The sequence below is a fragment of the Psittacula echo genome (genome assembly GCF_963264785.1).
Source record: "Psittacula echo genome assembly, chromosome: 1".
NCBI lineage: Eukaryota > Metazoa > Chordata > Aves > Psittaciformes > Psittacidae > Psittacula > Psittacula echo.
In genome coordinates, this window is record NC_137735.1 from 151,933,178 (window position 1) to 151,957,869 (window position 24,692).

Consider the following 24,692-nt stretch of genomic DNA (forward strand, 5'->3'; position numbering starts at 1 on the left):
CAGCCTAAGATATATTCCTAGTGTTAGTCATACGATTTAGTATGCTATGACTTGGGTGGAGGAGGGGGCTAGGTACACAATTATACACATTATAGATATATCAGCTAGATCTACTAGAACAAACTCTCAGACGCCTGTAACCAGCACCCCAGCCTAAAATTTCAACACAATTTTGATCTCATGAAATCTACGTGCAGGTGTCAAGACAGAGAGAACCCTGCTAATGGAACGTAATACATGCACTTCTTTTTTTTTGGTGAAGTGCCAAACGACAGGCTGCACTGTTTGCACAAGGTTCAGGTAAGAGCAACTGAGACAAACACAACAATTATCCACGGGTTTCTGCAAAGGTCTGTGAAAGTTAATGCAGTCACACAGCCTACTTGAATTCCCAACAGTATTTGCACAATAATACAAACTACATCATTATATGAATTATAGGAGGCCAAACCACTCATCTGTTAGCAAGACATACAGCGTCTAATTATGCATAAGCTTAACTTAGAACACTGAAGGCAACGTCTCAAAGGATACATTTCCTTATTTTATAAATAAGATCTCCTGACTCATTTCATACCACAGCCTCACAACACATAACCCTGACCAGGTCGGGAATGCCGCACATGCGCGGAGCAGCCGCCAGGCCTCACAGCCGCACCGGGCCCAAGCGAGCCCGCCCAACCAGGGCTGCGACCGGCACACCGAGCGCCACCGGCAGCGCTGATCTCAGGCAGGCGGGCAGGCCGAGCCACCGGCACCACCCAGCACGGGTGGCACCGCCCAGGCCGCGGTGCCGCCACCCCGAGGCACCATCCAGCCTCATAGCCCGCTCCGCGTCACCGCCCCACGGCTCGGCTCGCAGGACGAGGCCGCCCTGGCAGAAAGCTTCGCGCCCCAGCCGGCGTTTTGCGCACTCGCGTCCGTTCCGGGCGGTGAGCCGAAAGACCTCCTGACCGCTAGGGGACGCTGCAGCTCTCCAGGTTGCCCGCGGTCTCCGCCCTGCGGATTCTGGGAAGGGAGGGGGACGAGGGCGTCTCCCGGTCGGCGTCACTCCCAGCATGCAGCGCGGCCCGCTCCTGCCCCTGCCGCCGCCGCTGCCGCCACCGCTGCTGCCGGGGGGAGAAGATGGCGGAGGGAGGTGCGGCGGATCTGGAGACACAGCGCACCGATGTCGCGGCGCTGCTCAAAACCGCTCTCCGCAAGGGTGACACCTGGTGAGGGAGGGGCGGGGGGGGGGGGGGCGGGCGGGCTGATCAGTGCGGGCGGCACCCTCCGCCCCCGGTGCCGCTTGGCTGGCGGAGAGACCCAAGACCGACCTCCTTTCCCTCAGCTCTCCCCCGCTCCCGGGGGCGGCTTGGCCCCTGTGTGCCCTGGGGTCTGCCTGGGTGGGGAAAAGGCGGGTGACTGGCTGAGGGCGGCAGCACCACCTCCCTCTTCCCGCAGCCCTGCTGTCTCCGGTGCCGGGAGGGCACCGGCCACCGCGGTGCGACGGGCCCTCGGCTCGGCCTTGGGTTGCTGGCGGTGGCCAGCGCCGCTGAGGCGCCCGGCGGGGGCAGGCACCGAGGTCAGTTCTCTGCCTGGCGGGGGAGGGGAAGGAGCAGCGTGACTGGCGGGGCGCGGTGCCGGGTGGCGGCCCCGGGCGGCGAGGAGCCCGGAGCCCGCGGGGGAAAAGCGCTGAAGCAAGGATTGGGGCGGGGGAGAGGAGCCCCGCAGCCAGGCGTTGTGCCATTATCCAGGCTGAAACGGTGCTGGCGTCACCTTCAAGTTGTCAGAAATAATACCTGCACCCGCGGTGGAGTGTCTTGAGGTCCGTCCGCGGCTGTGATGAGTGTTCATTTTATTTTGTCTCTGAACGTGTTAAGTGTTGAAGAAACAGCCCTCGAAGGTGCAAATGAACCCTTGTGGTACCTGTTCTGCAACAAACATTTAAAAACATTTATTTTCTTGATCAGCCAGAAAATATTTCTTATGCCATCCAGATTGTCGACAGAATAATCCATGGTTGAAAAGATTTAAGTTACCTAAACACCTTTCTAGTACGTATTTGGTAATTGAGCTCCTGTAGTTGTAGTTCTCTGAGGCTAGGAAACAGGGCTTTTTTTTTTTAGAGGGGGAGGAACTGAGGCTTTTTCCACCACTCAACCTCTTCATCTCTTCCTGTGCGAAACTGTCACCCAAAGACAAAGGCTGAAGCGTTAACTTACTGAAAATTAAGTATGAATACACAAAAGTAGAGCTTGCCCACCTCATTTCAGCTGTCATCACTCACTGTTTCAGTTCTATAAAAGACTATATTTAACAGTGTTGATACTGCAGCATGTGTCAGAAGCATACATTCTGATGCATTATTCAAATACTGCTGAGTATATGTTCAGTTTTGGCATATGAACAGGCTGCTCTTAAACTGAAAATAAATCTGAGCAAGTAGAAAAAGGAAATCAATTCACATGGTAGTGTTGAAAATGACCAGCAGTAGTAAAAGGATGATTAGGCTTGTAATCTTAAAATAATAATTTTTTTAAATGATTCTGTTGGGTACTTCCCAGATACTACAGAAATGTCTCAAACAGTTAATATTATTCAAAGTGAAAGTCACTTTATGACGAGTTAAAATGATGACTAAAACAGTAAGTTTACTGCATTATTTTTTTTTTAGCACATTAAATATTTTAACATGAAAAAATCAGTTAAGGAAAAGCTTCTATATATCTAGCTGTGAAAATGGCACTGATATTAATCAAATGTTTGAAGATTGAATAAGCTATGGCAAAGTCCTTTTAACTTTGACTCATGAACTAGTGTAGCTACATAAATGTGTATACATGTGTGTTCATAGGTTTTATACTTAGAGATATGTATTTAACTTCACAAATTAAGTGATATTTTTAGTCCGAATGCTTTTTTCAGGGGTATTTTGTCAGTAGCTTTTCAATCTTTCAGGACATCCGTAAGGAAACAAAACAGTTAAAGCGCTGTGAGACATGATTCAGAATTGGAGTTTTCATTCATTCAATAGTAAATATTGCTGAAAAAATGTGAACAATACTGTATCAGCTTTGAGCTTTAAAGCACTAAAATACTATCCTTTTAAAAATACTGCCTTATGCTGAAAGTCTTGTCCATGCTTTTGAAAATTTATAGTGTAGAGAACAATAAGCTATATACGGAAAGTATAAAGCTTTGGGGGTTTCCTGTAAGAAAAAAGGAACTAAAGAATAGAGCAAAGAAAGGCAAGTCATATCTGTAAAGAGGGCATTGAATTTCTTCATTAGTTCTTCATGTGCACTGGCAGAGAGGAAGAAATGAAACTGACTTGAAATCCAACATTTTTGGAGTTAGATGTCGGAAAAGAATTGAAAGAATAAAAAACCCCACATTTGAACAGGCAGTTTAGCAAACTGTAGAATTTGTACTTGAAATATTCTGTAGAATGTTTTTAAGAGTAGCTTGGAGATAGTATAGGTTAAAATATATTGCTTCAACAGACAGACAAGGCTAGCATCATTTGACTGTCTTGTCCTCAGAGACAAAATTTTGGGCTAGCTTATCCCAGTGGTCTTTTTTGCATTCTTTTATGGGCGGTTAATAAATTAAATTATTAAAGTAGGAGAGATTGAAGGTACTTCCATCACTGCATTTGCCCTATTTTCCTAAGCAGACATTAAATAAACATAAAATTTAAGCTTTTCCAAGCAAGATCATCCTTGATTTATCAGATGTTTTTAAAAACTGTTGACTTTTTTATTAGCGAATTCAGCAGAAAAACCACACAGTCGTTCTGTCGAACTTGAATTTTATGCAAGTTTGTCCTCTTGCAGTATTATCTAAAGAGCCTTCAAGTTCTGTGGTTGAAAGACCTAGAATTCTGTTTTGGAAGAGAAGTAGTGCTGCATTTCATGGTATATCTCATAGCTTTAGAGTCTATGATTACTCCTCTGTAGCGTTTTGAAATTCTACTAGTACTTGGCAAGTGAGGAGCAATATTTACTGTTTGTGGAGATTTTAACCTGTCATCTAGAAAGACAAAAAATACTAGTTCTTACAGCTGCAGAGAAATTTGAACACAATCAGTGTCTTCCTGTATCTGCTCTCAGAAACTGACGAGCTGTTGATGTTCATCATGTTTTTTAGCCACTGCATAATTTGCATGACCAACTGGTCTTGATGATGTTATTTAATGCCTTTGTAGCTGCAGTGGTATTCTTGAGAATCTTGCCAAGCTATTCTGTTTTTACAGTGTCACTGAGGTAGAGTTTTTCAATACTGAAAGTTACTGATCTTGAAACAGTTCTCTTAAGAAGGTGATGAAGACTGTCAATTTTTGTGTGTGATTTCATGCAAATATATCTGTAATATCCTCTGTATATTAAAGTTAAATTTCTTGTCTTTAAGACCACTTTCAGCCATGCTTTCCTTGTAGTTCCTGTACTTCTATGGCTATCTTAGAGATGTCTCAGTTACTTAAATACAACATTACAAATGCTTTCATACTGTTTACTACCTCCTTCACATGTGGCTGTCCATGCTCTGGACTGTGAGACCACGTTTCTCACCTTTAAATATCACCTGCCAATAAGCAGTTCACTTACAGTGAGTAGCAGTGACTAATAATGGCTAACAGCACAGTCTTACCAGTCAGTTTCACCTTTTTTTTTCTTTCTCCCAGAATTTCCCCACTGTGCTTCTTTTGTCTACTGCTTGCCATAGCAATTTGTGAGCAGATGAGACTGTAGATGTTACTTGTGTTTTTCAAAGCAGTAAGGTGGAAAATGATTGGGCTGTTACAGTGGACAAATAACTATCACAAGGAGTTTGTTTGGTGGCTAAGGGAACAAATGCAATCTTTAGATGTTTGAATAGGGAATGCTGATTAGCAGTTCAAAGGTGTACTGTATACAGTAATACGTTAGTGAAACCATTCATACTATCCAGCTCTAGTGTCCACATGTCACAGAAGGTGTTCATTTGGATTAGTTAAAATTAGTTAAAAAAATTCTTAAAATTTAATAGGGAAGGTGGCAGCTTTGCCTTTCAGAGTAGAGCTTTAAGGGCCTTTGTCTGTTTTGGTGGAATGTTGAGTCCTGTGCTGAAATTACTTACACAAGAAGATGTCTTCGAAGATAAGGGTTTTTAGGTAAGCAGATAAAAATTTAAGATGCTATCTGTAAACTGAAGCTAGTCAGGATTAGACCAGAAGAAAGATGTTGATTTCCAGCCCTGCTAGCCAGTGAATTTTGGTGCCAGTCATCACTTTACAGAGTGATGAGAGATTCTTAATCTGTTCCTGATTTCTAAGCCTTGCAAATCATGAAAACTATGGGAGTATAGTATTTTGGGTTCATTCAGACACGTCTCTGATACACATCTCTTGTAGTGAGTCCAGAGGGAGTACTGTTGTTATCCATAGCTTGCATCTCTTGGAAGGTGAAGAAGATACTATCTTTTTTTTTTTTTTTTTTTTTTTTTTGCACTGTGGGAATTTTCTTGGCTTTTTAATTGTAAAACTTAGTCACTGAAGAAAATAAGGGAAAAATTTAACTGGGATAAAAATCCTTCCTGATGAGTGATTGGTAGATTCAAAATGGTCAGCCTTAAAGGATTTCCCCTCCAGAAGTGTATTTAAAGAATTGCCCAGCAAAAATACAGAAGCATTTTAATTCTGGTTGCAATGAAAACTCATGAATCTTGATGAACAGATTTATGTAGCCCTACCTAAAAACCCTGCAGTGCCCGTCATTGATGATAACCTTGATGCTGAAGTGCGTAGCTTTAATAGCATTTTACACTGTGGTCTTCTCAAGGGTTTCCACACTTAATCGCTCATCGTTGTCCTGTACATGAACAGAATCTAGACTGAACATTAATAGAATATTTTGCTTGATTTCACTGACAGCATAATGAGGTGTTATGAGCCTGTATCTCAGTAACGTTTGGAATAATATCCTAAACTGTTCTGATGGCTTCGTATGAGAAACAAGGAACACCACATCAGTGTTCCAAGGATAGACTTGAAACTTGGCTGCTTTTTCTTTTAAGTGAGGTTGAATTTACTGATTTTTGTCTTTAGGATTTTGTGGTTGAAGTTTTGTGTTAGATTTGTCTCACTGCATGTGGAATGGTGCAGCATTTCACCAGCAGCTTATGAAGATATGAAAATGGTCTGTTTAAAATTCTTCTGGGAGAATGCAAGGGAAGTGTGTAGATGCAATTTTCTTCTGTTAGTTGATTGGGCAGGGTGAGAGCATGTTAAACTCAAAATCATGTTTGTGTCAGTCTTTTTGCCTGGAAGTTGGAAGTCAAACACTGATTGAGGAGTTAGATTATTTTTTTAATGAAAAGTCTATTTAAATGGAAAATTGTAAGTTTAATACGAATTACTTACATGGTTATTAATGTAATGCTTATACTGAAATTTTAACTTTAAAATGAAGTCCCTTAATTTTGGCTGAATCAAGCTTTTTGGTCAGCCTCTTGGTATGTGTGAAGTGCTGCTTAGGCTATTGCAGCACACTGTAGGAACTGATCATGGGAAGCTGCAGGGAAAATTTGACTGAGTAGTTGATTTAAAATAATCTTAGTGCATTTAGTGGAAGAGAGGATTTATTTCTGAAGTGGAATGTGAAATATTTACACTAAGATTTCTTAAAAATGGGAGCTAAGTGATAGATTGTTTTCTGTCTGACCCCTGGATCTTTTTCTTGTGGATTTACCTACATTTTTAATAGAATGATGGTTTGGTTTGTATGTGCTAGAGTAGAATAATCATCATTATCTTGAACTTTCAAGAACTTGTTAATTCTGAAAGAAAATAGAATTCTGAAGACATCTAATAATCATGAGTGTACTTAGCTAAGCAATTTTTGCTAGTAGAAATACAGGAGTAGAAATACAGGTACAAACCCATTTTCACCTTTCTTATTTTTATAGTTGCAGCTGTGCAAGAACAAAAATGGGATGCTGTGCCTTTAAACAGGAGTCCTAATTTGCTTTCAGCAACACAGGTGTTCCACTTTATCCTCACTATTGCTTCATCTGTACTCATTCACAGTATTCTCACTTATCTCTCTGGACAATTTGCACAGTTTTTGGTGTTAAAAGTGAAATAGCTTGTGTTCAGGAGATACAATGTCCCAGTAGTACACAGTGATGGAGTGTGTGTCTGTGAAGTGTTTTTACTGCATATTGAAGTTAACTGTTTTGATTTTGAAGTGGAAGGGCTGACCTATCAGTCAGTATAAATAAATCTAGGTTACATATTGTTTAATTCAATCTGTATGTAACTGAAGAATGAATTCAGAATGCTTTTGACAGCAGTGGGAAATATCAAGATCACAGTCATACCCTTCAAATATTTTTCTATCAACCTGGATGTTAAGGTAAAAAATGAGTGTCATTATACTTCTGTGATGCTGACTGTGTTAATAAGGTTTATTAAATCAAAGTGTACAGTAAACCACAGGTGAAGTTGCATTACATGAAAAAGTTACAGACCATGAGGGAATTTTAGAACTCAGTTGGCAACCTTTCTGCTAGTATTATTATTTTCTTTTGTTGAATGAATGCTCATACATGGTTGTGCAGCTGCAGAATTTTAAAACTTGTGTAAATTGATTATTGATTTTTATTATTTGTTGGATTTGGGGGAAATGAAGGTGCATTTACAAGTATTGTAATAGCTTACGCTTTTGTTTTTGTAAAGTAGTGTTCATAAGCTATAAGTAATACCATTTTGAGCTGCTCTAAGTCTCTATACTTGATCGTTCGTAAGGAGACAGTCTTTTTTTTTTTTTTTTTTTTTTTTGTAATTCGGACTGATCCAATTGTATTGGGTTTCTGTGGCAAGGTTTGGTAGTGAAGGGGCTACAGGAATGGCTTCTGTGAGAAGCTGCTAGAAGCTTCTCCTGTGTTTGGTAAAGCCAATGCCAGTTGGCTCCAGGATGGACCCACTGCAGTCCAAGTCCATCAGCAGCACTGTTAGTGGCTCTGGGATAACGTATTTACGAAACAGAAAGGAAAACTGCACAACAGTGGCAGCAGTCAGAGCAGAGAAGTGAGAATATATGAGAGAAACAGCTGTGCAGACAGAAGAAGGTCAGTGAAGCAGGAGGAGAGAGTACATGGTCCAGGTGGTGAAGCAGAGATTCCACTGCAGCCCATGGTGCAGACCATAGCGAGGCAGGCTGTGCCCCTGCAACCCATGGAGTCTATGGTGGAGCAGATCTCCACATGCAGCCCATGGAGGCCCCCACACCAGAGCAGGGGGACTCCAAGGGAGGTTGTGACCCTATGGGAAGCCTACGCTGGAGGCGGCTTCTGGCAGGAACTGTGGCCCTGTGAAGAGAGGAGCCCATGCTGGTGCAGGCTTGCTGGCAGGACTTGTGACCCTGCGGGGGACCCACAGTGGAGGATATTCCTGGAGGACTTCACCCTGTGGAAGGGACTCACTTTGGAGCAGTTCATGAAGAACTGCAGCCTGTGGGAGGGACTTGCATTGGAGAAGTTCATGGAGGACTGTCTCCTCTGGGAGGAGCCCCACACTGGAGCAGGGGAAGAATGTGAAGAGGAAGGAGTAGCAGAGACCAATGTGCTATGAACTGACCACAACCCCCATTCCTTGTACCCCTGAGCCACCTGGGGGAAAGGAGGTAGAAATTTTAGGTGTAAAGTTAGGTCTGGGAAGAAGGGAGGTGAGGAAGGGGGTGTTTTAGATTTGGTTTTATTCCTCATGACCCTTCTCTATTGGTAATAAACTAATTTCCCCGAGTCGAGTCTGTTTTGCCCATGACAGTAATTGGTGAGTGAATTCTCCCTGTCCTTATCTCAACCCACAAGCTTTTCCTTGTATTTTGTCTTCCCTGACCAGTTGAGGAGGGGAGTGATAGAGTGGCTTTGGTGGGCACTTGGCATCCAGGCAAAACTACTCTCTAAATTGTAGATTATATTGGAGAAACTCTTAAGTCCAGTAATTGATGAGAACACAACCAGGAACTAGATTAATGGTCCTTAATCACAGAGATGAGCAGTCTTGTGTCAATACTAGAAATAAACATTTCATCCCACTTCAGTGGGACCCAAAGAATAAGCAGTGAGCTGTTTTCTCCATGTTGTGGTCTGTAGGGGCTATATGAGGTAGCATGTCTGCAAAGGTAGCATAGACCTTTGCTACGCAAGCTCTTCTTGTGCTCTGAAGGGTTGTGAGGTTTTCATGGAATCAGACTTATCTCAAGTTGGAAGAAAACCATAAGGATCATTGAGGCCAACTTCCTGCTCCTGGCAGGACTACTTAAAGTAAACAGTATGACTGAGTGTCATGCAGATGTTCCTTGAACTCTGATAGACCTGGTACTGTGACCACAAGTCAAGATTCCCCAAGGAATCTCTTCCAATGACTGACCATCCTCTCAGTGAAGAACTTTTCCTGATGTCTATTTTGAACTTCCCCTGGTGCAACTTCTTTCCATTTCCTCTTGTTTTATTCCACATCTGGCATTTCAAGGGACTTGAGAGCTTAAGTTCTCCTTTGTATATTATAAATCTGCTTCTGATAGGTAAGGAACATTTTACAGATGAGAGCAGATAGATCTTATGAAGCAATCTGAAGCTCCACTCAGAAGTACTCATAGTACTGAAGTAGGCCAGACAAACAGGGAACATATTCGTGAACACCTTCTATAGTTTTTTGATTCTACTTGCTCAAATAAAATTTAGATCTCTTTAAGGATATGTAGTACAACTAAGAGAAAACTCATAAAACTAACTAGACTGTGCAAATATTTCCAATAACATTAATAGCTATAATACCATTTTCGCATGTAATTTTCAGCAAATCCTACATGCATATTTTTCTTACTTTTTGGTAAAAGTTTGGGCTATTCCAAAATTAATGTTTTTCTGTTATCACCTTGTTGGCACTATGTGACCTTAGTATAACCAAACTTGGGGTTTCTGTTTTCATCAAGCAGTTTGAGGTGAGTGATTTATTTGAAATGCCTGTAAATGTCAAGCATTCACTGATATAATCAGTTCACCTTGTTGTGAAGGTGTCTTAAGGTTTGCCACACAAAACAGCTTACCTAGAAATTTGAGACAGGTCTCTCCTTCAGTCTCTGCTATGAACCCTCCAGGTGTGTTTTACTCCTGAGGATGGGTTGGTTATCCTGCTCATTGTTTGAGTGATGACATCTAATAGAGCAAAATTTGTGTTTCCTGCTAGAGTAGCATGTTGATTCCATCCGAGTTAAGTAACAAACATTTCTTAACCATAGTTTTAAAAAATGGGTAGGGCATGTTTTTTAAGGTGTCCTGGGGTAGCCTTCTCAGTCAGAAGTTGAAAAAACTTCTGTAACATTACACTGTTTCCTGCATTAAGTAATTGTAACAAAAATAGAAGCAAAACATTACACCAAGTTCAATGTATAGATATTTTCTGTCTCTGTTTTACTAATGCACGATATGCTATTTTTGTATCCGGAGCAACATATATTTGGTGAAGCATATCTGGTCTCAAGTGCATGTGCCAAGTTTTTAATAGTCTTCCTCTAAAAAGTGATGTATAAAGTGATCAAATCTTACTTAAGAAATGAGGTTTTAGCAGGTGTACTTCCATTTACTTGAGGTATGTCTTGTCCCCTTAAATTACTGAGTATGCCTGGTAGGTAATACTTAGTTTTCAGGTAGTTGATTGTATCATGGCTATTATAACATTGTATCATGGATATTGTGACATTGATGCAAAAGTAAGTTGCCTTGTTACAGTTTGCCTCCTCTGTTTTGTGTAGATGAGTAGTCGTGGTGAGAATGCGATATTGAATGTGCGTGTAGGACAAAAGCTATAGTCTTATGAATTTAAGATTTTTACTTTTTCCCTTAATGCAAAGAAGTCTGTATTTTAGCTATGTAAGTGCTTTAGCAGGTTGATCCCCTAAGCTGAGCAGGGTGTAATTGCATTAATTTTTTTTTTTTTTTTTTGTGCAGCATAATCTTTAACATAGTATATCCTTGCATAAACATGAGGGAAATGTATGGCATTTGAATGTAGGTTTTAAGTTTCCCTAATCTTATTGGAAAAGTAGTATTTCATCTATTGATTAAGAAAAGTTCTTGTTAATGGAGAAGTTTACAGCTGCTGTGGCTGTAGTCCACAGGAACTCAAAATGATGTCTCTCACCTGTATCAGATTTCTATTGAAGTAAAAATAGCATAATTCTCATTAAAATGCCTAATATGTATAAAATATATACACATGTGCATATGTATGCACATACATACACATAGCCACTGTAAAAATTCACAACTACAGTGTCTGCTAGCATTTTGCAAAATCTATCTGTAATTCTTTTGCTATCTATATAAATTCAATAAATCCTTCTTTTGCGTGTAATGCATGTTACCTCAACACTGTGGAAACTCGTCTACTGAGCTTGCTCTCAACAATATCTGTCCAAGAATAAAGATCCCATAATTCTGTAAACGGAGAAGTCTAAACAATGTTGGTAGGTCCTGAGTCAATTAAAAGCAGTTATCTCTAAATGAAGCATAAATTTGTTACTGGACTTACATAAGCATTCTGCTTACCTTTGTTTATGAAGGATATTAAGAGCTGAATACTGGGTTAGTGAGTAAGGCAGTGTTTGCTAGAAGCTATAATCTGTGGTCAGCAGATATTTCAGTAGGCTTTAGTAAAATGTATAGTGCTCTATCAAATCTATAATATTTTTGTTTCAGTTTGATTATTAGAGTGTGATATGGTCTGTAAAAAATCCTGAGAACTGGCAGTGACCTGTTTGCTCCTTAACCTAATAAATTGGTCTTCCTGGTTCACTCTATTTAAAAATTTATACAGGGATAGGTATATACTGCTTCATATTACAGACATATTAACCAAAGCATTAAGCTTTGCCCTAAAGTACACATGGATTTAATGATCTTTCCTTTTCAGTCTTTTCAATAATCTTCAGTAGAATGCATCTTGCAGCAAATACATGTAGGCTGCTATTTGTCTGAAAGTAATCCATTTTAATTATGCTTTACAGATACTAACTTTAAATAGTTTATATAGATTTAAATTTAGAGTTGCAGAGTTCAGTCTTAGAATAGTGTTTTGCACTCATTTAGCTGCTTCTTTTGTCGTTTCTTGCAGGTTTGTCCATATGTCCAAAATGCATCAGTCTAACAATGTACTTTGAATTTAGGCAAAGTACTACTGAATTTAAGTAAGAAAACAGGAAAGGTCAAATTTTTCATGGTCATGCATTCTTCATTTTGCTTTTCTCCATTGTATTACTGGACAGACTTTGCTCTGAGAATATCAAACCTCATGCAAATTTTTTGAAGATTCAGTTTTCCTTCAGCATTTTCCTTCCATGGCAGGAACTTGACTGTTTAGTTCTTACCACGCTTACATTCTTGCATGACTTGTGGCCTTTCGACTTTTTAGGCTAGAAATGCTAATCTCTTATTTGAGTGTGTAAGTACAGATTCCTAAATTTGAAGGAAGTGATGTAAGTTTTTGAACTTTGTGTTGGGAAACAGAAATGTTACAACATTTCAGTTAAGGAGAACTGTAATGACACATGCAGAGCAAAATTCGGTTGGTGGCAAAAGTAATTGGATGTGGAATAATAAAATTGGTGAAGTGTTGGAATAGGTAATTTAAAATCTAGAGCAACGGACCCCAAGCTTTCTTGCACTGTTAAGTCCAATTATCAAAATTTTCTTTAATTACTATGTTACTTGTGTATGATTAGATATTTAACACAAAGGATTTGAAAAGTAGTATAGTTCTAGAGGAACAGTACTTTGTTAAGCATTAATTAAAACAATGGGTAGTTTGCCTATATGATTATTTCCCTTCTGCATAAAATTACAGCTTTTCTTCTTTAATATTAATAGTTCATTCAAATTCAGATCAAGAAAGTAGAGGCCATAGGGTAGAGTAAGGGACAGAGCTGGCAAATTTGGTGCTAGGATGGGTACCTGAGTGTGACGACATTCTTAACCACACAATTATGGCTGTTACGGAGTAGTGCTGGATGGCCTCAGCAGAAGGGAAAGGTGAGAATGCTGTCCTGCATGAGTATGTTCATAAGGCTGAAAACTTTCTGTATAAAGCAAAAGGCAAGGGTATGTCAAATTAATCAAATTCTATATACTTTTTTCCATTTATTAAAAGAAAAATCAGTCAAATACTAATAGGCTGTTGTAAAAGGAATTGGGATTTGTATAGGCAGAGTAAAACAATGATATTTGCAAATGTGGGAAGAAGTGCTCCTACTTGTACTTTAAAAAGAAAAAAGACACAATACCAATGACTGAATTACAGTAACATCAGGCTTCTTCTGGCAAACTCAGGGTAAAGAAAAAATTATATTTAATATCAGACTCTATATTATATGTACACTGTGTAGAATAAAGTCACTCTATTTAACATGGTCATACCTGTTCAAACTTCCATCATAGTCTAGTGTCTGTTCTTCTCTTCCAGGAAACAGAAAATAACACTCATTTAACTGCAAAAGTTAGTTATTGTTTGGTGAAAAAGTATTTGTAGAGGTTTTGTCTCTGACTGAATTTTCAAGTGGACTGTCTTTGTGATTTTTCACTGAATTCTTAAATTCTTACTTGTGATCTTTAAATAGGCTAAATTCGTTATTGCAGGCTTCTGTCTGCTGTATTCTCTCCCCGGCCCCCTCACATTTCTGGGTAATAGATGAAGATGGCATACCTTGAGCATGAGTTGGACAGAGAATCTGTTAGAGAAAACACTTTAAAACCTTTCGGCATTCCCTGCTGAGTCTGTACATCCAAAAGCATCCTTGCCTTCATTGAACCAGATTGTATCTGAAGACATCTGCATCTGAATATTGATTGTAGATGTTATTTCTGTAAGATATAAACCTAATTTAATTTTTTTCTCTCCTAGTGCGATATTGCTTAGGGGAGGACTTTATGAGAATAAAAATAGAATTGAAAGCTTCTAGTAGCAACCATACCAAATATTTTAAAGCATACTGTGGAGCTCTCATAATGTTATTTCACTTTATGTATTGCATGATGGCCAAACATTGTGTTTTGAAGTGACTTTGCAAGTCTTAAAGTTTGTATTTTTGCTTTTGTCTGATTTTTTTTTTTTTAATACTTGTTTTAAACAAATGATAATGCCAAATTTTAAATTACTTGTAGATTATAATATTATATGCCTGTTTTCACAAACTGCTCATTTGTGGCAGTTGAAGTGGTTTCTCATTTGATTTCACAACAGTTTAAGGTTTATGTTTTCATAGGTTTTGCTGTAGTGCTCATCTGCTACTCTGTTAGGAGAACTGAAAAGTTAAGTTCAGAAAAGGCTTTTAAGTAAGACAGTAAGGCTTTACTTAGATATTTTCTTGTGCTGCAAAATGAGGTTTCTGTACACAAAGATCTGAATTATTTTGAGAAGCTCACTGCTTTGTTAGGTAGTTTTTATATCTTCACCAAACAGCAGATTATGAAAAGTGGTCAAGAAATCATTGTATTCATAGTGAATGAGTTTGATTTTTGAAGTGTGAAATATGTGTGAGACTGGAAATTACACAGATTTTAACTAGATTAATGCTGGGAAAAGGGTAAAACAAAGAATCAGAGAATAGTTTGGATTGGAAGGGACTTTCAAAGATTGTCTAGTCCAACCCCCCTGCAATGAGCAGAGGGACATTCAACTTCAACTAGATCAGGTTGCTCAGAACCACATCCAGCCTGGCCTTGAATGCCTTCAGGGATGGGGCAGCCACCAACTCTCTGGGCAACCCGTGCCAGTGTTTTACCACGCTCATTGTAAAAAATTTATTCCTCACATCCAGCCTGAATCCTCCCTCTTTCAGTTTTAAAGCCATCACTCCTCATCCTATTGCAACAGGCCCTGCTAAAAAGTGTCTCCCCTTCAAGTACTGGAAGGCTGTTAGGTCTCCCTAGAGCGTTCTCTTTTCCAGGCTGAGCAACCCCAACTCTCAGCCTTTTGTCATAGGAGAGGTGCTCCATCCCTCGACAGTGCTTGTGGCCGTCCCCTGGACCCTCTCCAACAGGTCCATATCTTTCCTGTACTGAGGACTTAATATAAGTTTAAATCTGTTTATTTTTTCAATGGCCTGCATTTTTTATCTTTTTTTAATGTGTTTTATCTCAAATTTCACCATCTTTAATGCAGCTTAGCCTTGTCCAGTATTGATTCCTATTGCATTCTTAACATGCTCAAAACAAAACACGTCACAGAATCATAGAATAGTTAGGGTTGGAAAGGACCTTAAGATCTCTGGTTCCAACCCGCCTGCCGTGAGCAAGGAGATGTCAAGTGAATACTGCCACATAACTGAAATAATTAGTGGCTGGCCAGGCTACTTTAAAATGATTCAATATTGCAAAATCACAGTGATGTTAAGTATCGCATCTTTCTGAACCAGGCCTTCAACCATGCTGTTTTCATTACCAATCTGGTGGGATTTCCTTTATAGTGAAGAAACGTTAACATTTTTGTCAGTATGGTTTTGGTTCAGAAAGCAGTTTGAAGCTGTTTTCTGACTTCTTTATTATGTGCTTAAAATTTCAGAAAGAAATTGTGTGTTGCAAGTTCAAGGACAAAGCTGTGTACAGAGCAATTTCGGAAGAGATAGCAACTCATAGTATTTGATGACTCTTGAGCAGTAGTAACAGGTTGTGATAGTAGAATAGATACAAGACCAAGTGTTATACTGGCAGATGGATGGTAAATGTACTGTGCTGCATTGGTGAGTGTCTCCAGGGTAGGGCTGGCATTGGTAAGTAAAGGAGAAATTTGGCTGAGACATAGCTCTGCCATTGCTATTTGTTTGCTTAAGGTAGTTACAAGCTAAGATTAGGAGTAATTTGTTCACCGACTCATCATTACTGTTAATGTAATTGTATTTTGAATCAAGACTGTTTGCCACGTGAATTGGGATGCTGTTGTCATAGATGTTGTAAAGCTGTATTTGAGACCTTAATCTTTGATGGCTTTGAAACAATGTAGGGGAACTAAGCATCCAAAAGCCTGTGGTGATCTTCTAATGCCTTCCTCCTCTTAACTTCCCAAAGGACTTTTTCCTACAGGTTCACACACTTATATACAAGAGTATATTGTGTAGAGACTTAAATATTGGGGCTTATTGAGAAGAAAATCTGATAAATTTACTATGAAGAATCCCACTCACTGAGTACTTCTTTGTAGTAATTCCTTCTTTACCAAAGATTTGCTAGGAGCACTTCTGGAGGCTTACTCCAGGCTTGATCTGTGTGTGTAAGAAAGAAAAACTTGAGAAGAAGAAATAAGTCAAAACTTAAGTATCTTAGGTTTGTTAATTCTTATTGTGTTGCATCATTTAGAAACACAAATGCATATTTTTTTAAACCTGTTCAGTAAAAAGTATACTCAAGCAATGTTTTTATACTTCTTTGGTTACAAGAATTGTGGGTGCTAATGGTTTTTTCTCTGTTTTACCCTGGTGTTCATGAGTAACTCCTACAGAATGATTGCCTAATAAAGCTGTATGTATTAGCAGACTAGTATTTGAATCACCAGGAAGTTTTGAGGTCTCTTAAAGGTTCCGTAGCATGTTCATTGGTATGCTGCAAATAAGAGTTTAGTAATCAAGTACTGGAGAAAAGAATGAGGATTACCTACGATCTTTAGTTTGACCTGGTGTATTCTGACATGTACTAGGGTAGCAGCAAAAAGGGTTGGGACAGACCAGACGGAAGGAGATGGATACTTCTAGGAAAGAGAAATCATGAAGGTGATTGGGGTTTTTTTTATTTTTTTTAAATATATAATAAAATATGAGGCTCTCTCAACAAGTTTTGCATCTTAAAGACATTCTGGACAAAAATATATAAAATGTAGGTCTCACTGGACTTCATAAAAGCCAGGCTGGCAACAGTTGATCTGGGTAGAAATACTGTAGGGCTGAGTTTAGAGATATCCCTTTATATGGAAGTGTGAAGTTGATAATTATATGTAGGAAGAACATCTAGTACTGCCTCAAAAGCAGAGCATTTACTGTATGTGTTGATGCTGACTCAAAGGAAGAAAACCACACTTTCTGGATCTTGACAGGACATCAGAGTTCTGAAGTTTTTCTACTTGCATACGAATGTTATAAATAAAACTCTGTTAGGAAAAAATGCTTTATTAAAAGTTATCTCTCATTTTTTAAAGTGCTGTCTAATTATAAACTTAGCTTGAATCTCCTGAATTCACAAATTGAGAACAGAAATTAAAACTGATTTTATTTCATGTTAAAAAGGGAAATATTTTTTTGAACTTAACATTGTTCAAATTCTGATACGCTGTATTGGCAGTCTTGCAAAACTGTACTTGCCTACGGTGGTTAGTGGGATCTTTAATTGCCCATAGTTAAAGCGCATGTTGGTAGGAGATGCTGATAATGGTTAGCATACCAGACAGAAAAACATTTGTCGTTTTGCAAAACTGATGAATACAGGTGCATTCACATGAATTAATTGGTACCGTAGGAAGTGGTAGCATGCCAGTAACTAACGTGTGTGTCTTCTTCCATTTAAGGTATCTAGTGGATAGTCGCTGGTTCAAACAGTGGAAAAAATATGTTGGTTTTGACAGCTGGGACAAATACCAGATGGGAGATCAGAATGTGTACCCTGGTCCTATTGATAATTCTGGACTTCTCAAAGGTAACTGCTTCCAACTGTGTAATAAGCCAATACTAACATCTAGTGCAAATTTGTCACAGGTTAATCATCGTTTGTATTTGATAGTGTAAATGAGTCTCAGTATATATGAAAGTGAAACTTTTTGTTTGTTTGAGACCATAACAAGGGAACTGGAATAGATTTCCCTAACAAATGGCAATTTCATAAATGAAATTATGAATGCTCCATCCTCAGCATGTTCAAGGCCAGGTTGGACAGAGCCTTGGGTGACATGGTTTAGTGTGAGGTGTCCCTGCCCGTGGCAGGGGAGTTGGAACCTGATGATCTTAAGGTCTTTTCCAACCCTAACTATTCTGTGATTCTATGATTATTGGAACTTCTTTGCAATGGTAACAGAATATTTAATAATATACAAAGTACTAGGTTATAATATTTTGGAATACTTTGGGAGTTGAAATTTAGTTAAGTAGACAGGCTGAGTTCAGTAAGTGTGGTTTTGGTTGGTTTGGGGTTTTGTTGGTTTTTTGGTGGGTGGTTGTTTTTTTTTTTTAGCTTAACTAGATTGGTTGATTTAAGATAACATTTTTAAGTTGAACTCTAAAATTTCTTTTTGTAAATGAGCCCCAAGCCCTTACTTTGAATCTGGAACATTTGAAGAAGTAGTAGTATGCAGTTCAGTGATAATATAAAGTGGTATGAAATGATAGAGGATAATTTTCTAATTTTATGGTCTTCTAAGTATGGTTAAACTCTGTCGCTAATATGATTATTCAGGTTGGACTGACTTTTGCTGAACTGTAGTCAGATTTGTAGACACAGGTCTCGGAGTACTTTCCCAGATGTTTTAATCTTTAAGTCAAATTGTATATTTAATATCCAGTATTGAAATACCATGGAGCTATTAATATTTAATCTGCAAAATCCAGTAGGTACAAAATCTAGCAGATAATTGGTTTCCCTCTTTGCAGTTACAGGTAATATAATAGTACTGCACAATTTGTTTGCACCTAGTAATAAAAATTTTTATAGCTTCATGGGGTTTATGATGAACTCTGACTTTCTTAATTCAAAATTTCTCAACTGTAATTAATATCTCATTATTTTACAAGTTAAATGTTAAAGATAATTGCCTCTTTCATAGGACTTATACCATGTTGCACTAGTTGTCAGTGTGAGTGTGCATGTCTGACAGTGACTAGTATCAGTGCCTTCAAAGAAGGCGTGTATTGTCATATGCATGTTCTCTTCCATCTACAAAATTAAAGGTCTTTTTGCTCCAGGTGAGTGATGTGTTTTGTTTTCTGAAATGTGAGGATCTAGATATTTTGTACATTTCTTGCAGTAAATCTTGAGTGGGGCAGGCATGTTCAGGTAATCCTCTTCAGTTGCAATCAGATGTGTTAAGAAACTTGTATCCTCACTGTGGCAGCATCAGCTTATTCTTTGTTCTGTGTCTACCCACTTAAAAAAAAAAAAGGGGGGGGGTGATTTCTAAAAGAGCAAAGTACTGTGTTAGTTGATCTCTATTATTTATATCTTGATATATATGCATATTCAGATTATGTTTATGTTACCGTGGATATGGAGCCTAATACATTAGGGTTAATTTTAGACATTTTGCTAAAAGCTCCTGAAAACCTGTGTGCTATCATTTTGACACTGCTTTTTAATATCCCTTTCAAAACAAAGACAAGGTCAGGGTTTATGAACTTTACTTTTGGCTCATTCATTGTTCTAAAATGATGGATCTGCATTGGCAGTGGTACAGTTCATCCAGCTACTGTCTGACATCTACTGTTCCTGTGTGAAGGCAGTTTTAAAGTTAAGGTCATATGTGCTCAGCAAATAGTAGCTGTCTCCTTCAACTACAGAGCAGTAGTCCTCTGTACTAGATTTGCTATTGTCGTGGTTTAAGCCCAGCCATGCAGCCCTCACTCACTCCCTCCCCCCCCACTTCCTCTCCCTGCTCCCAGAGGGATGGGGAGGAGAATCGAAAGAATGTAACTCCCACGGGTTGAGATAAGAACAGTCCAGTAACTAAGGTATAACACAAACCACTACTGCTACCACCAATAATAATAATGATAAGGGAAATAACAAGGGAAGAGAATACAACCACTCACCATCCGCCAACTGATGCCCAGCCCAACCGAGCAGTGATCTAGCCCTTCCGGGTAACTGCCCCCAGTTTATATACTGAGCATGACGTGCTGTGGTATGGAATACCTCTTTGGCTAGTTTGGGTCAGGTGTCCTGTCCCTGCTTCCTCCCGGCTTCCCCTCCTCTCTGGCAGAGCATGAGACTCAAAAAGTCCTTGGTCAGAGTAAACATTACTGAGCAACAACTGGAAACATCGGTGTTATCAGCGTTGTTCCTAGGCTGAAAGTCAAAACCACAGTGCTGCACCAGCTACTAAGAAGGAGAAAAAGTGACTGCTGCTGCTGAACCCAGGACACCTATGTAGCCTTGAACCTTAAAACACTTCGGTTTTAATTCTGTCTTTGACATGTAGTATACACTAGTTACTCTCATACTGTCCTCCTGAAGTGTTAAGCCTGAAAATCTACTTCTAATTTAGAGAATGAAATGGGCAAGCTTTCTCAGATGTTCTGCAGTGTAATGGAGTGATAAGGAAAACTGTTGTTAAGTCCAAGAAATACTGATTCCAGGAAACTGAATTAGTATGTTGTGCCTGTATTACTTAAATGCTGCTCCCTTATTTCCAGAACGTTTGGATGAATTGGGAACAGTGAAAAGTAACAGGTAGAGATTTTCAGTTAATCTCAACATTTGCAAAAAAAGTTGTTAAATATAGTAGAATACAGACATGCCATCTTCAAAAGAAGATACACATAGTCAACTTTAGATTAGCAAAGAAAGCACAAGCAAGTAGTTAAAATAGCTGATTGTTCAACAGTATTGAATATGAGAGAATGAGTTAGGGTACTTTGATGGAATAAAGTTCTGAAAAAAACTATGCTAGGAGAAATGTTGGAGGTTTAGAAAGATCTAATGGAATCCAGATTAGATCTCACTATAAACTGTAGCAGTGTCGGATCAGTGCAGAAATACAGTATAAATCTTTTAAAGAGTTGCTTGAAGACATGTTTGTGAACTTTTGCCCATGTTTTGCTTCTGGTTATGTGTGCTTGCTGTCCTGTTGCTGGGTACTTCCAAATGGAAAGACAACTGTCCTAATTGGCTGAGGCTAACAGTGGCTCAGATCTGGAATTACGTTTTGCACACATAGAGTAGTTGCTATCTTACTGCTGTAATAAGGGTTGAATGAAAACTGAAAGCATGCTACTTAAGAGGTTGCAAGTTGTACTTCTTTCAAATGCTGCATCTTGCTGTCCCCATGAAGAATTTTATAAGGACTGTGTTTCCAGAGCACGTAGGATCCTTTAAGTAGGAGGATTGTACCATGTTATTTTCCCAGCCTGATATGGAATGAATGACTTCAAACTTTGTCTTTGATCTGCTGTAACTACCCATTTCTGCATTTTCAGTGAAGGGTGCAACTGTAGCATGAAATGGAAGTATCCATGGTGATGTGGGATTATGTGCGAAGTGGGTGGAGAAATGGATTGGTTTTTCTAAGGCTATGATAGTGTGCGATAACAAGTTAGGCACTTAGCATGAGGATATGGGGTTGTCACTTGGATTCCTGAGTGTAGGAATACTACCTATAATAGGTGTGCTATGCAGGAAGTGAGTAGTTTGCCTAAATAGTTTCAGAAAAGTTTTGCTTTGAATACCATAATACTGATAATATAACTGACTCAGAGAATACATTTGTTTAATGTATGATACATTAAAAACTCAACAGAATTACAGTATGCAAGTAAAAATATCTTTCTCTTTTAGATGGTGATTCTCAGTCTCTCAAGGAACATCTCATTGATGAGCTGGACTACATCCTTCTGCCAACTGAAGGCTGGAATAGGCTAGTTAGCTGGTACACACTGATGGAAGGTCAAGAGCCAATAGCACGCAAGGTACTCTTAAATAACCTACTGGGCTGAACATGATTCGGATTAAGTCCTGTAAATATGCAGGAGTTGCACATGTATTTATTAGAAGATTGTAAGTCCTGGCCTATGATAATCATATAGACAACTCCTGCTTTAGTTGATTATAGATACCTAATTTTTGTTAGTATTGAGAAACAAGGATCAAAAGGATATAACTTCTTTTTTCCTTTGTAAGTAAATCCTCTAATATTTCAAGAACTTGCATTAGGAGCTTGAAAGTCTATTAGTGCAAATTATTTTGTAATTAGGTATAAAACCCTAAACCTGTCTTGACTATGTTAGTGAAGAGCCTGACTCTAATGATGTTAACTCTGGCAGAGTAATTAGTAGTTCTTTTTCTGGTAAGCAGAGTCTTCTGTGTTCAGCAGATTGCAAAGGGAATTTTTTCTTTAAGTAAAAAGATTACCTCAACACAGGTAGTAGTCCATGGTATGGTGGATACTGTGGCCCTCCATTAGTATGAGATACTTAAAAATTAATATTTTTATGTTAATTTTTTTGCTCCAGGACATACCATCCTTCTTATTAAGGGTGGTACAACATTTTACAAGTTTATTGGTCATACAGTCTCTTTTGATAGTATTATTTCTTAAGATTATCAGGCTAGGGACTACAGTTACATCCTCACTGTAGTGAATTGTGTAAGTTTTAGAATACATTTTGCTATGTTTGCAACTTCTAAATTTACTGTTAGGACACTTGTGGTTTTTTTGGTTTTTTGGTTTTTGTTTTTTTAATTCCTGAAGAACTGTTGAAGTAATATTATGATTAGAATTTAGTTTGATATGACTCCTGGTGAAATATAACTTTTTCTTCTACGATATGATTATGGTCTAGCTGTGTGCATGCTGGCCTCTTACTTGAAGTCTGTTCTTTTCAAACAAATGCCAGATTTAGCTATAGAAGAAATTTGCTGTCTTCAGGATTCATTTGGGCAGCAATAGAAGCAGCTTTTAACATTCTTTTTAACACAATAAGAGAGGGATTTTTTTTAGGTTGGTTTTTTTTTTTAAGAGACATCCCTGGAATCTCTCTTTTTCTAGTTCTGTAAGAACTAAAACCTATTAAAATGGCTTTCCTTCTTTAAAGATGCATGTTATCAACTTGTTACTGTTTTTCCTAAAGAGGGATTTCAGCAAACTGAATGCTCTTTCATCATCATGGTGAAGTAAAACTTCTGTTATTTTTTCACTTTGGGGGTGAAATACAGGGAGAGAGAAGGGAAATTACAGTAAGTTGCCTTCTTCATGGAAGGAACTAACTGGAAAAATACCTGGAGTGTAATGAGTGGCCATGTAAACTGGCATGGCTTCATTGTTTTCTGCCAATATGAGCAGTAGTTCTCAGAGATGTATATTCCAGTTCAGAATTTTTCTTTCTGATACTTTGGTCATTTGTCCATGAATCTTTCTCCTGTCCATGTTAGTGTTTTTTCATAGAGGTGGGATGACACTTTTTTTTTCATTCCTTTGGTTACATCAACCTTTTTTGAAATTTGGATCCAAATTTGAAATTGATTTGTTGTTTTACTTGACCTATGTCAAATGACATCACAACTTTATGAAACAGAATGTGGCAATACTACCACTAGAGTGTCAGTTTTATTCTCAGAGATGCCTTAGCTATACTGCACAGTTTTGTTGACAGCAACTGTTTTGTTGTTACTGTGCTAGGTGGAAACCCTACTAAGCTGCTCAAATGAAGATGCATTTTTATTTAAATAGCATGGTTGGCAGTCATTAAAGCTAAAGCAAACTACTGAGCAGCAATGAAATCATTCACTGATACATTTCTTTTTCCTATGGCACATGCATACGAGTTATATTTGTACAGATCTGTCCTAGCAATTAGCTGGTGGCTTTTTTTTTTTATTACCGTATTTGTCAGATGTATCACATATCAGGGCAATGGTTATTTTTGGAACAGTCTACATGACTAAGTACTGCAGTTACACTTTGGAAGATCAAAGGGAAAAACATTTAAGAGGTGACCCTGAATATTTTTTTCTACATTTTACTTTTATTAAAAAAAAAAAAAAAAAAAAAAACAACCTTTATACTTAACTATTTTTAATGGGTTACAAAAAGAACATAAAACCCTGTAATGAGTAGGTGAAATTTCAAATTAATGTATTGTCAGAATGTAAGTGGAATATTTGTAGGTTTTATTTAAAAATGTGATATCCTGATTTTATTAGCTTGTATTCTGTTTTTTATATGTATTCTTTAACTGGGAAAACTAGTTCTTCATGTTTTGAGCAAGTGGCATGCAGCAAATATATTTTGAAATAAAAATAACTTTTAGTGGGTATTATCTTTTGAGTATCTTATCTTTTGGGTAAGCATGCATATTTGTGATTCCCACTGTTCTTAAAACATTGAAAGTCATGGTGTTGGTGTTATATACAGGTAAGGCAACATAATCATGCAAAAAAATTATTTTTTAGTTTGCTGTATTTCTAAAAAGTTATAATATAATTTTAGTTCTAATTTTTTAACGTTTATTAAGTTTCTTACATTCCCAGAACTTCGATTTCTTGAAGAGTTCTCAAAAGTATTTAGAAGTGCATATATGAAAACACGTTTGAACTGATACCTGATCCCAATCTGTTTTTCAGGTCGTTGAACAGGGTATGTTTGTAAAGCACTGCAAAGTAGAAGTATATCTAACTGAATTGAAGCTTTGTGAAAATGGAAATATGAACAATGTTGTCACACGAAGATTTAGTAAAGCTGATACAATAGGTATGCAAACTATTTTTTAAAATATGTGATTGTTACTTGTTTAAATAGTACTTGGTAGCAAGTTCTGAATAAATAGGTCTCTAGGTGAAATGATAGATGGGTATTGTAACCATTAAAAAGGATGGGGCTAACTTTGGGTTAAAATTTAAAGTGAAATAGTTTGGAATATTTAGGATTTTTAATACAATTTTTAAAAAAATATTTAATTGTGCAGTTTTATCTAGGTATCTGCGTTAAC

The 24,692-nt window shown here is 38.2% G+C and overlaps 1 protein-coding gene across 7 annotated transcripts in view; it reads left to right on the plus strand.

Moving 5' to 3' along the window:
* The first annotated feature begins 1,093 nt into the window (after positions 1-1,093).
* Positions 1,094-24,692, plus strand: part of USP15 (ubiquitin specific peptidase 15) — a 63,317-nt gene continuing 39,718 nt past the window's right edge. For all 7 annotated transcript variants that reach the window (XM_080615940.1, XM_080615941.1, XM_080615942.1 and 4 more), the window contains exons 1-4: positions 1,094-1,214; positions 17,570-17,697; positions 21,544-21,674; positions 24,328-24,454. In XM_080615940.1, the coding sequence (XP_080472066.1) occupies positions 1,126-1,214; positions 17,570-17,697; positions 21,544-21,674; positions 24,328-24,454 (475 nt within the window). In that variant the 5' untranslated portion in view covers positions 1,094-1,125. The remainder of the gene's footprint in view (positions 1,215-17,569; positions 17,698-21,543; positions 21,675-24,327; positions 24,455-24,692) is intronic.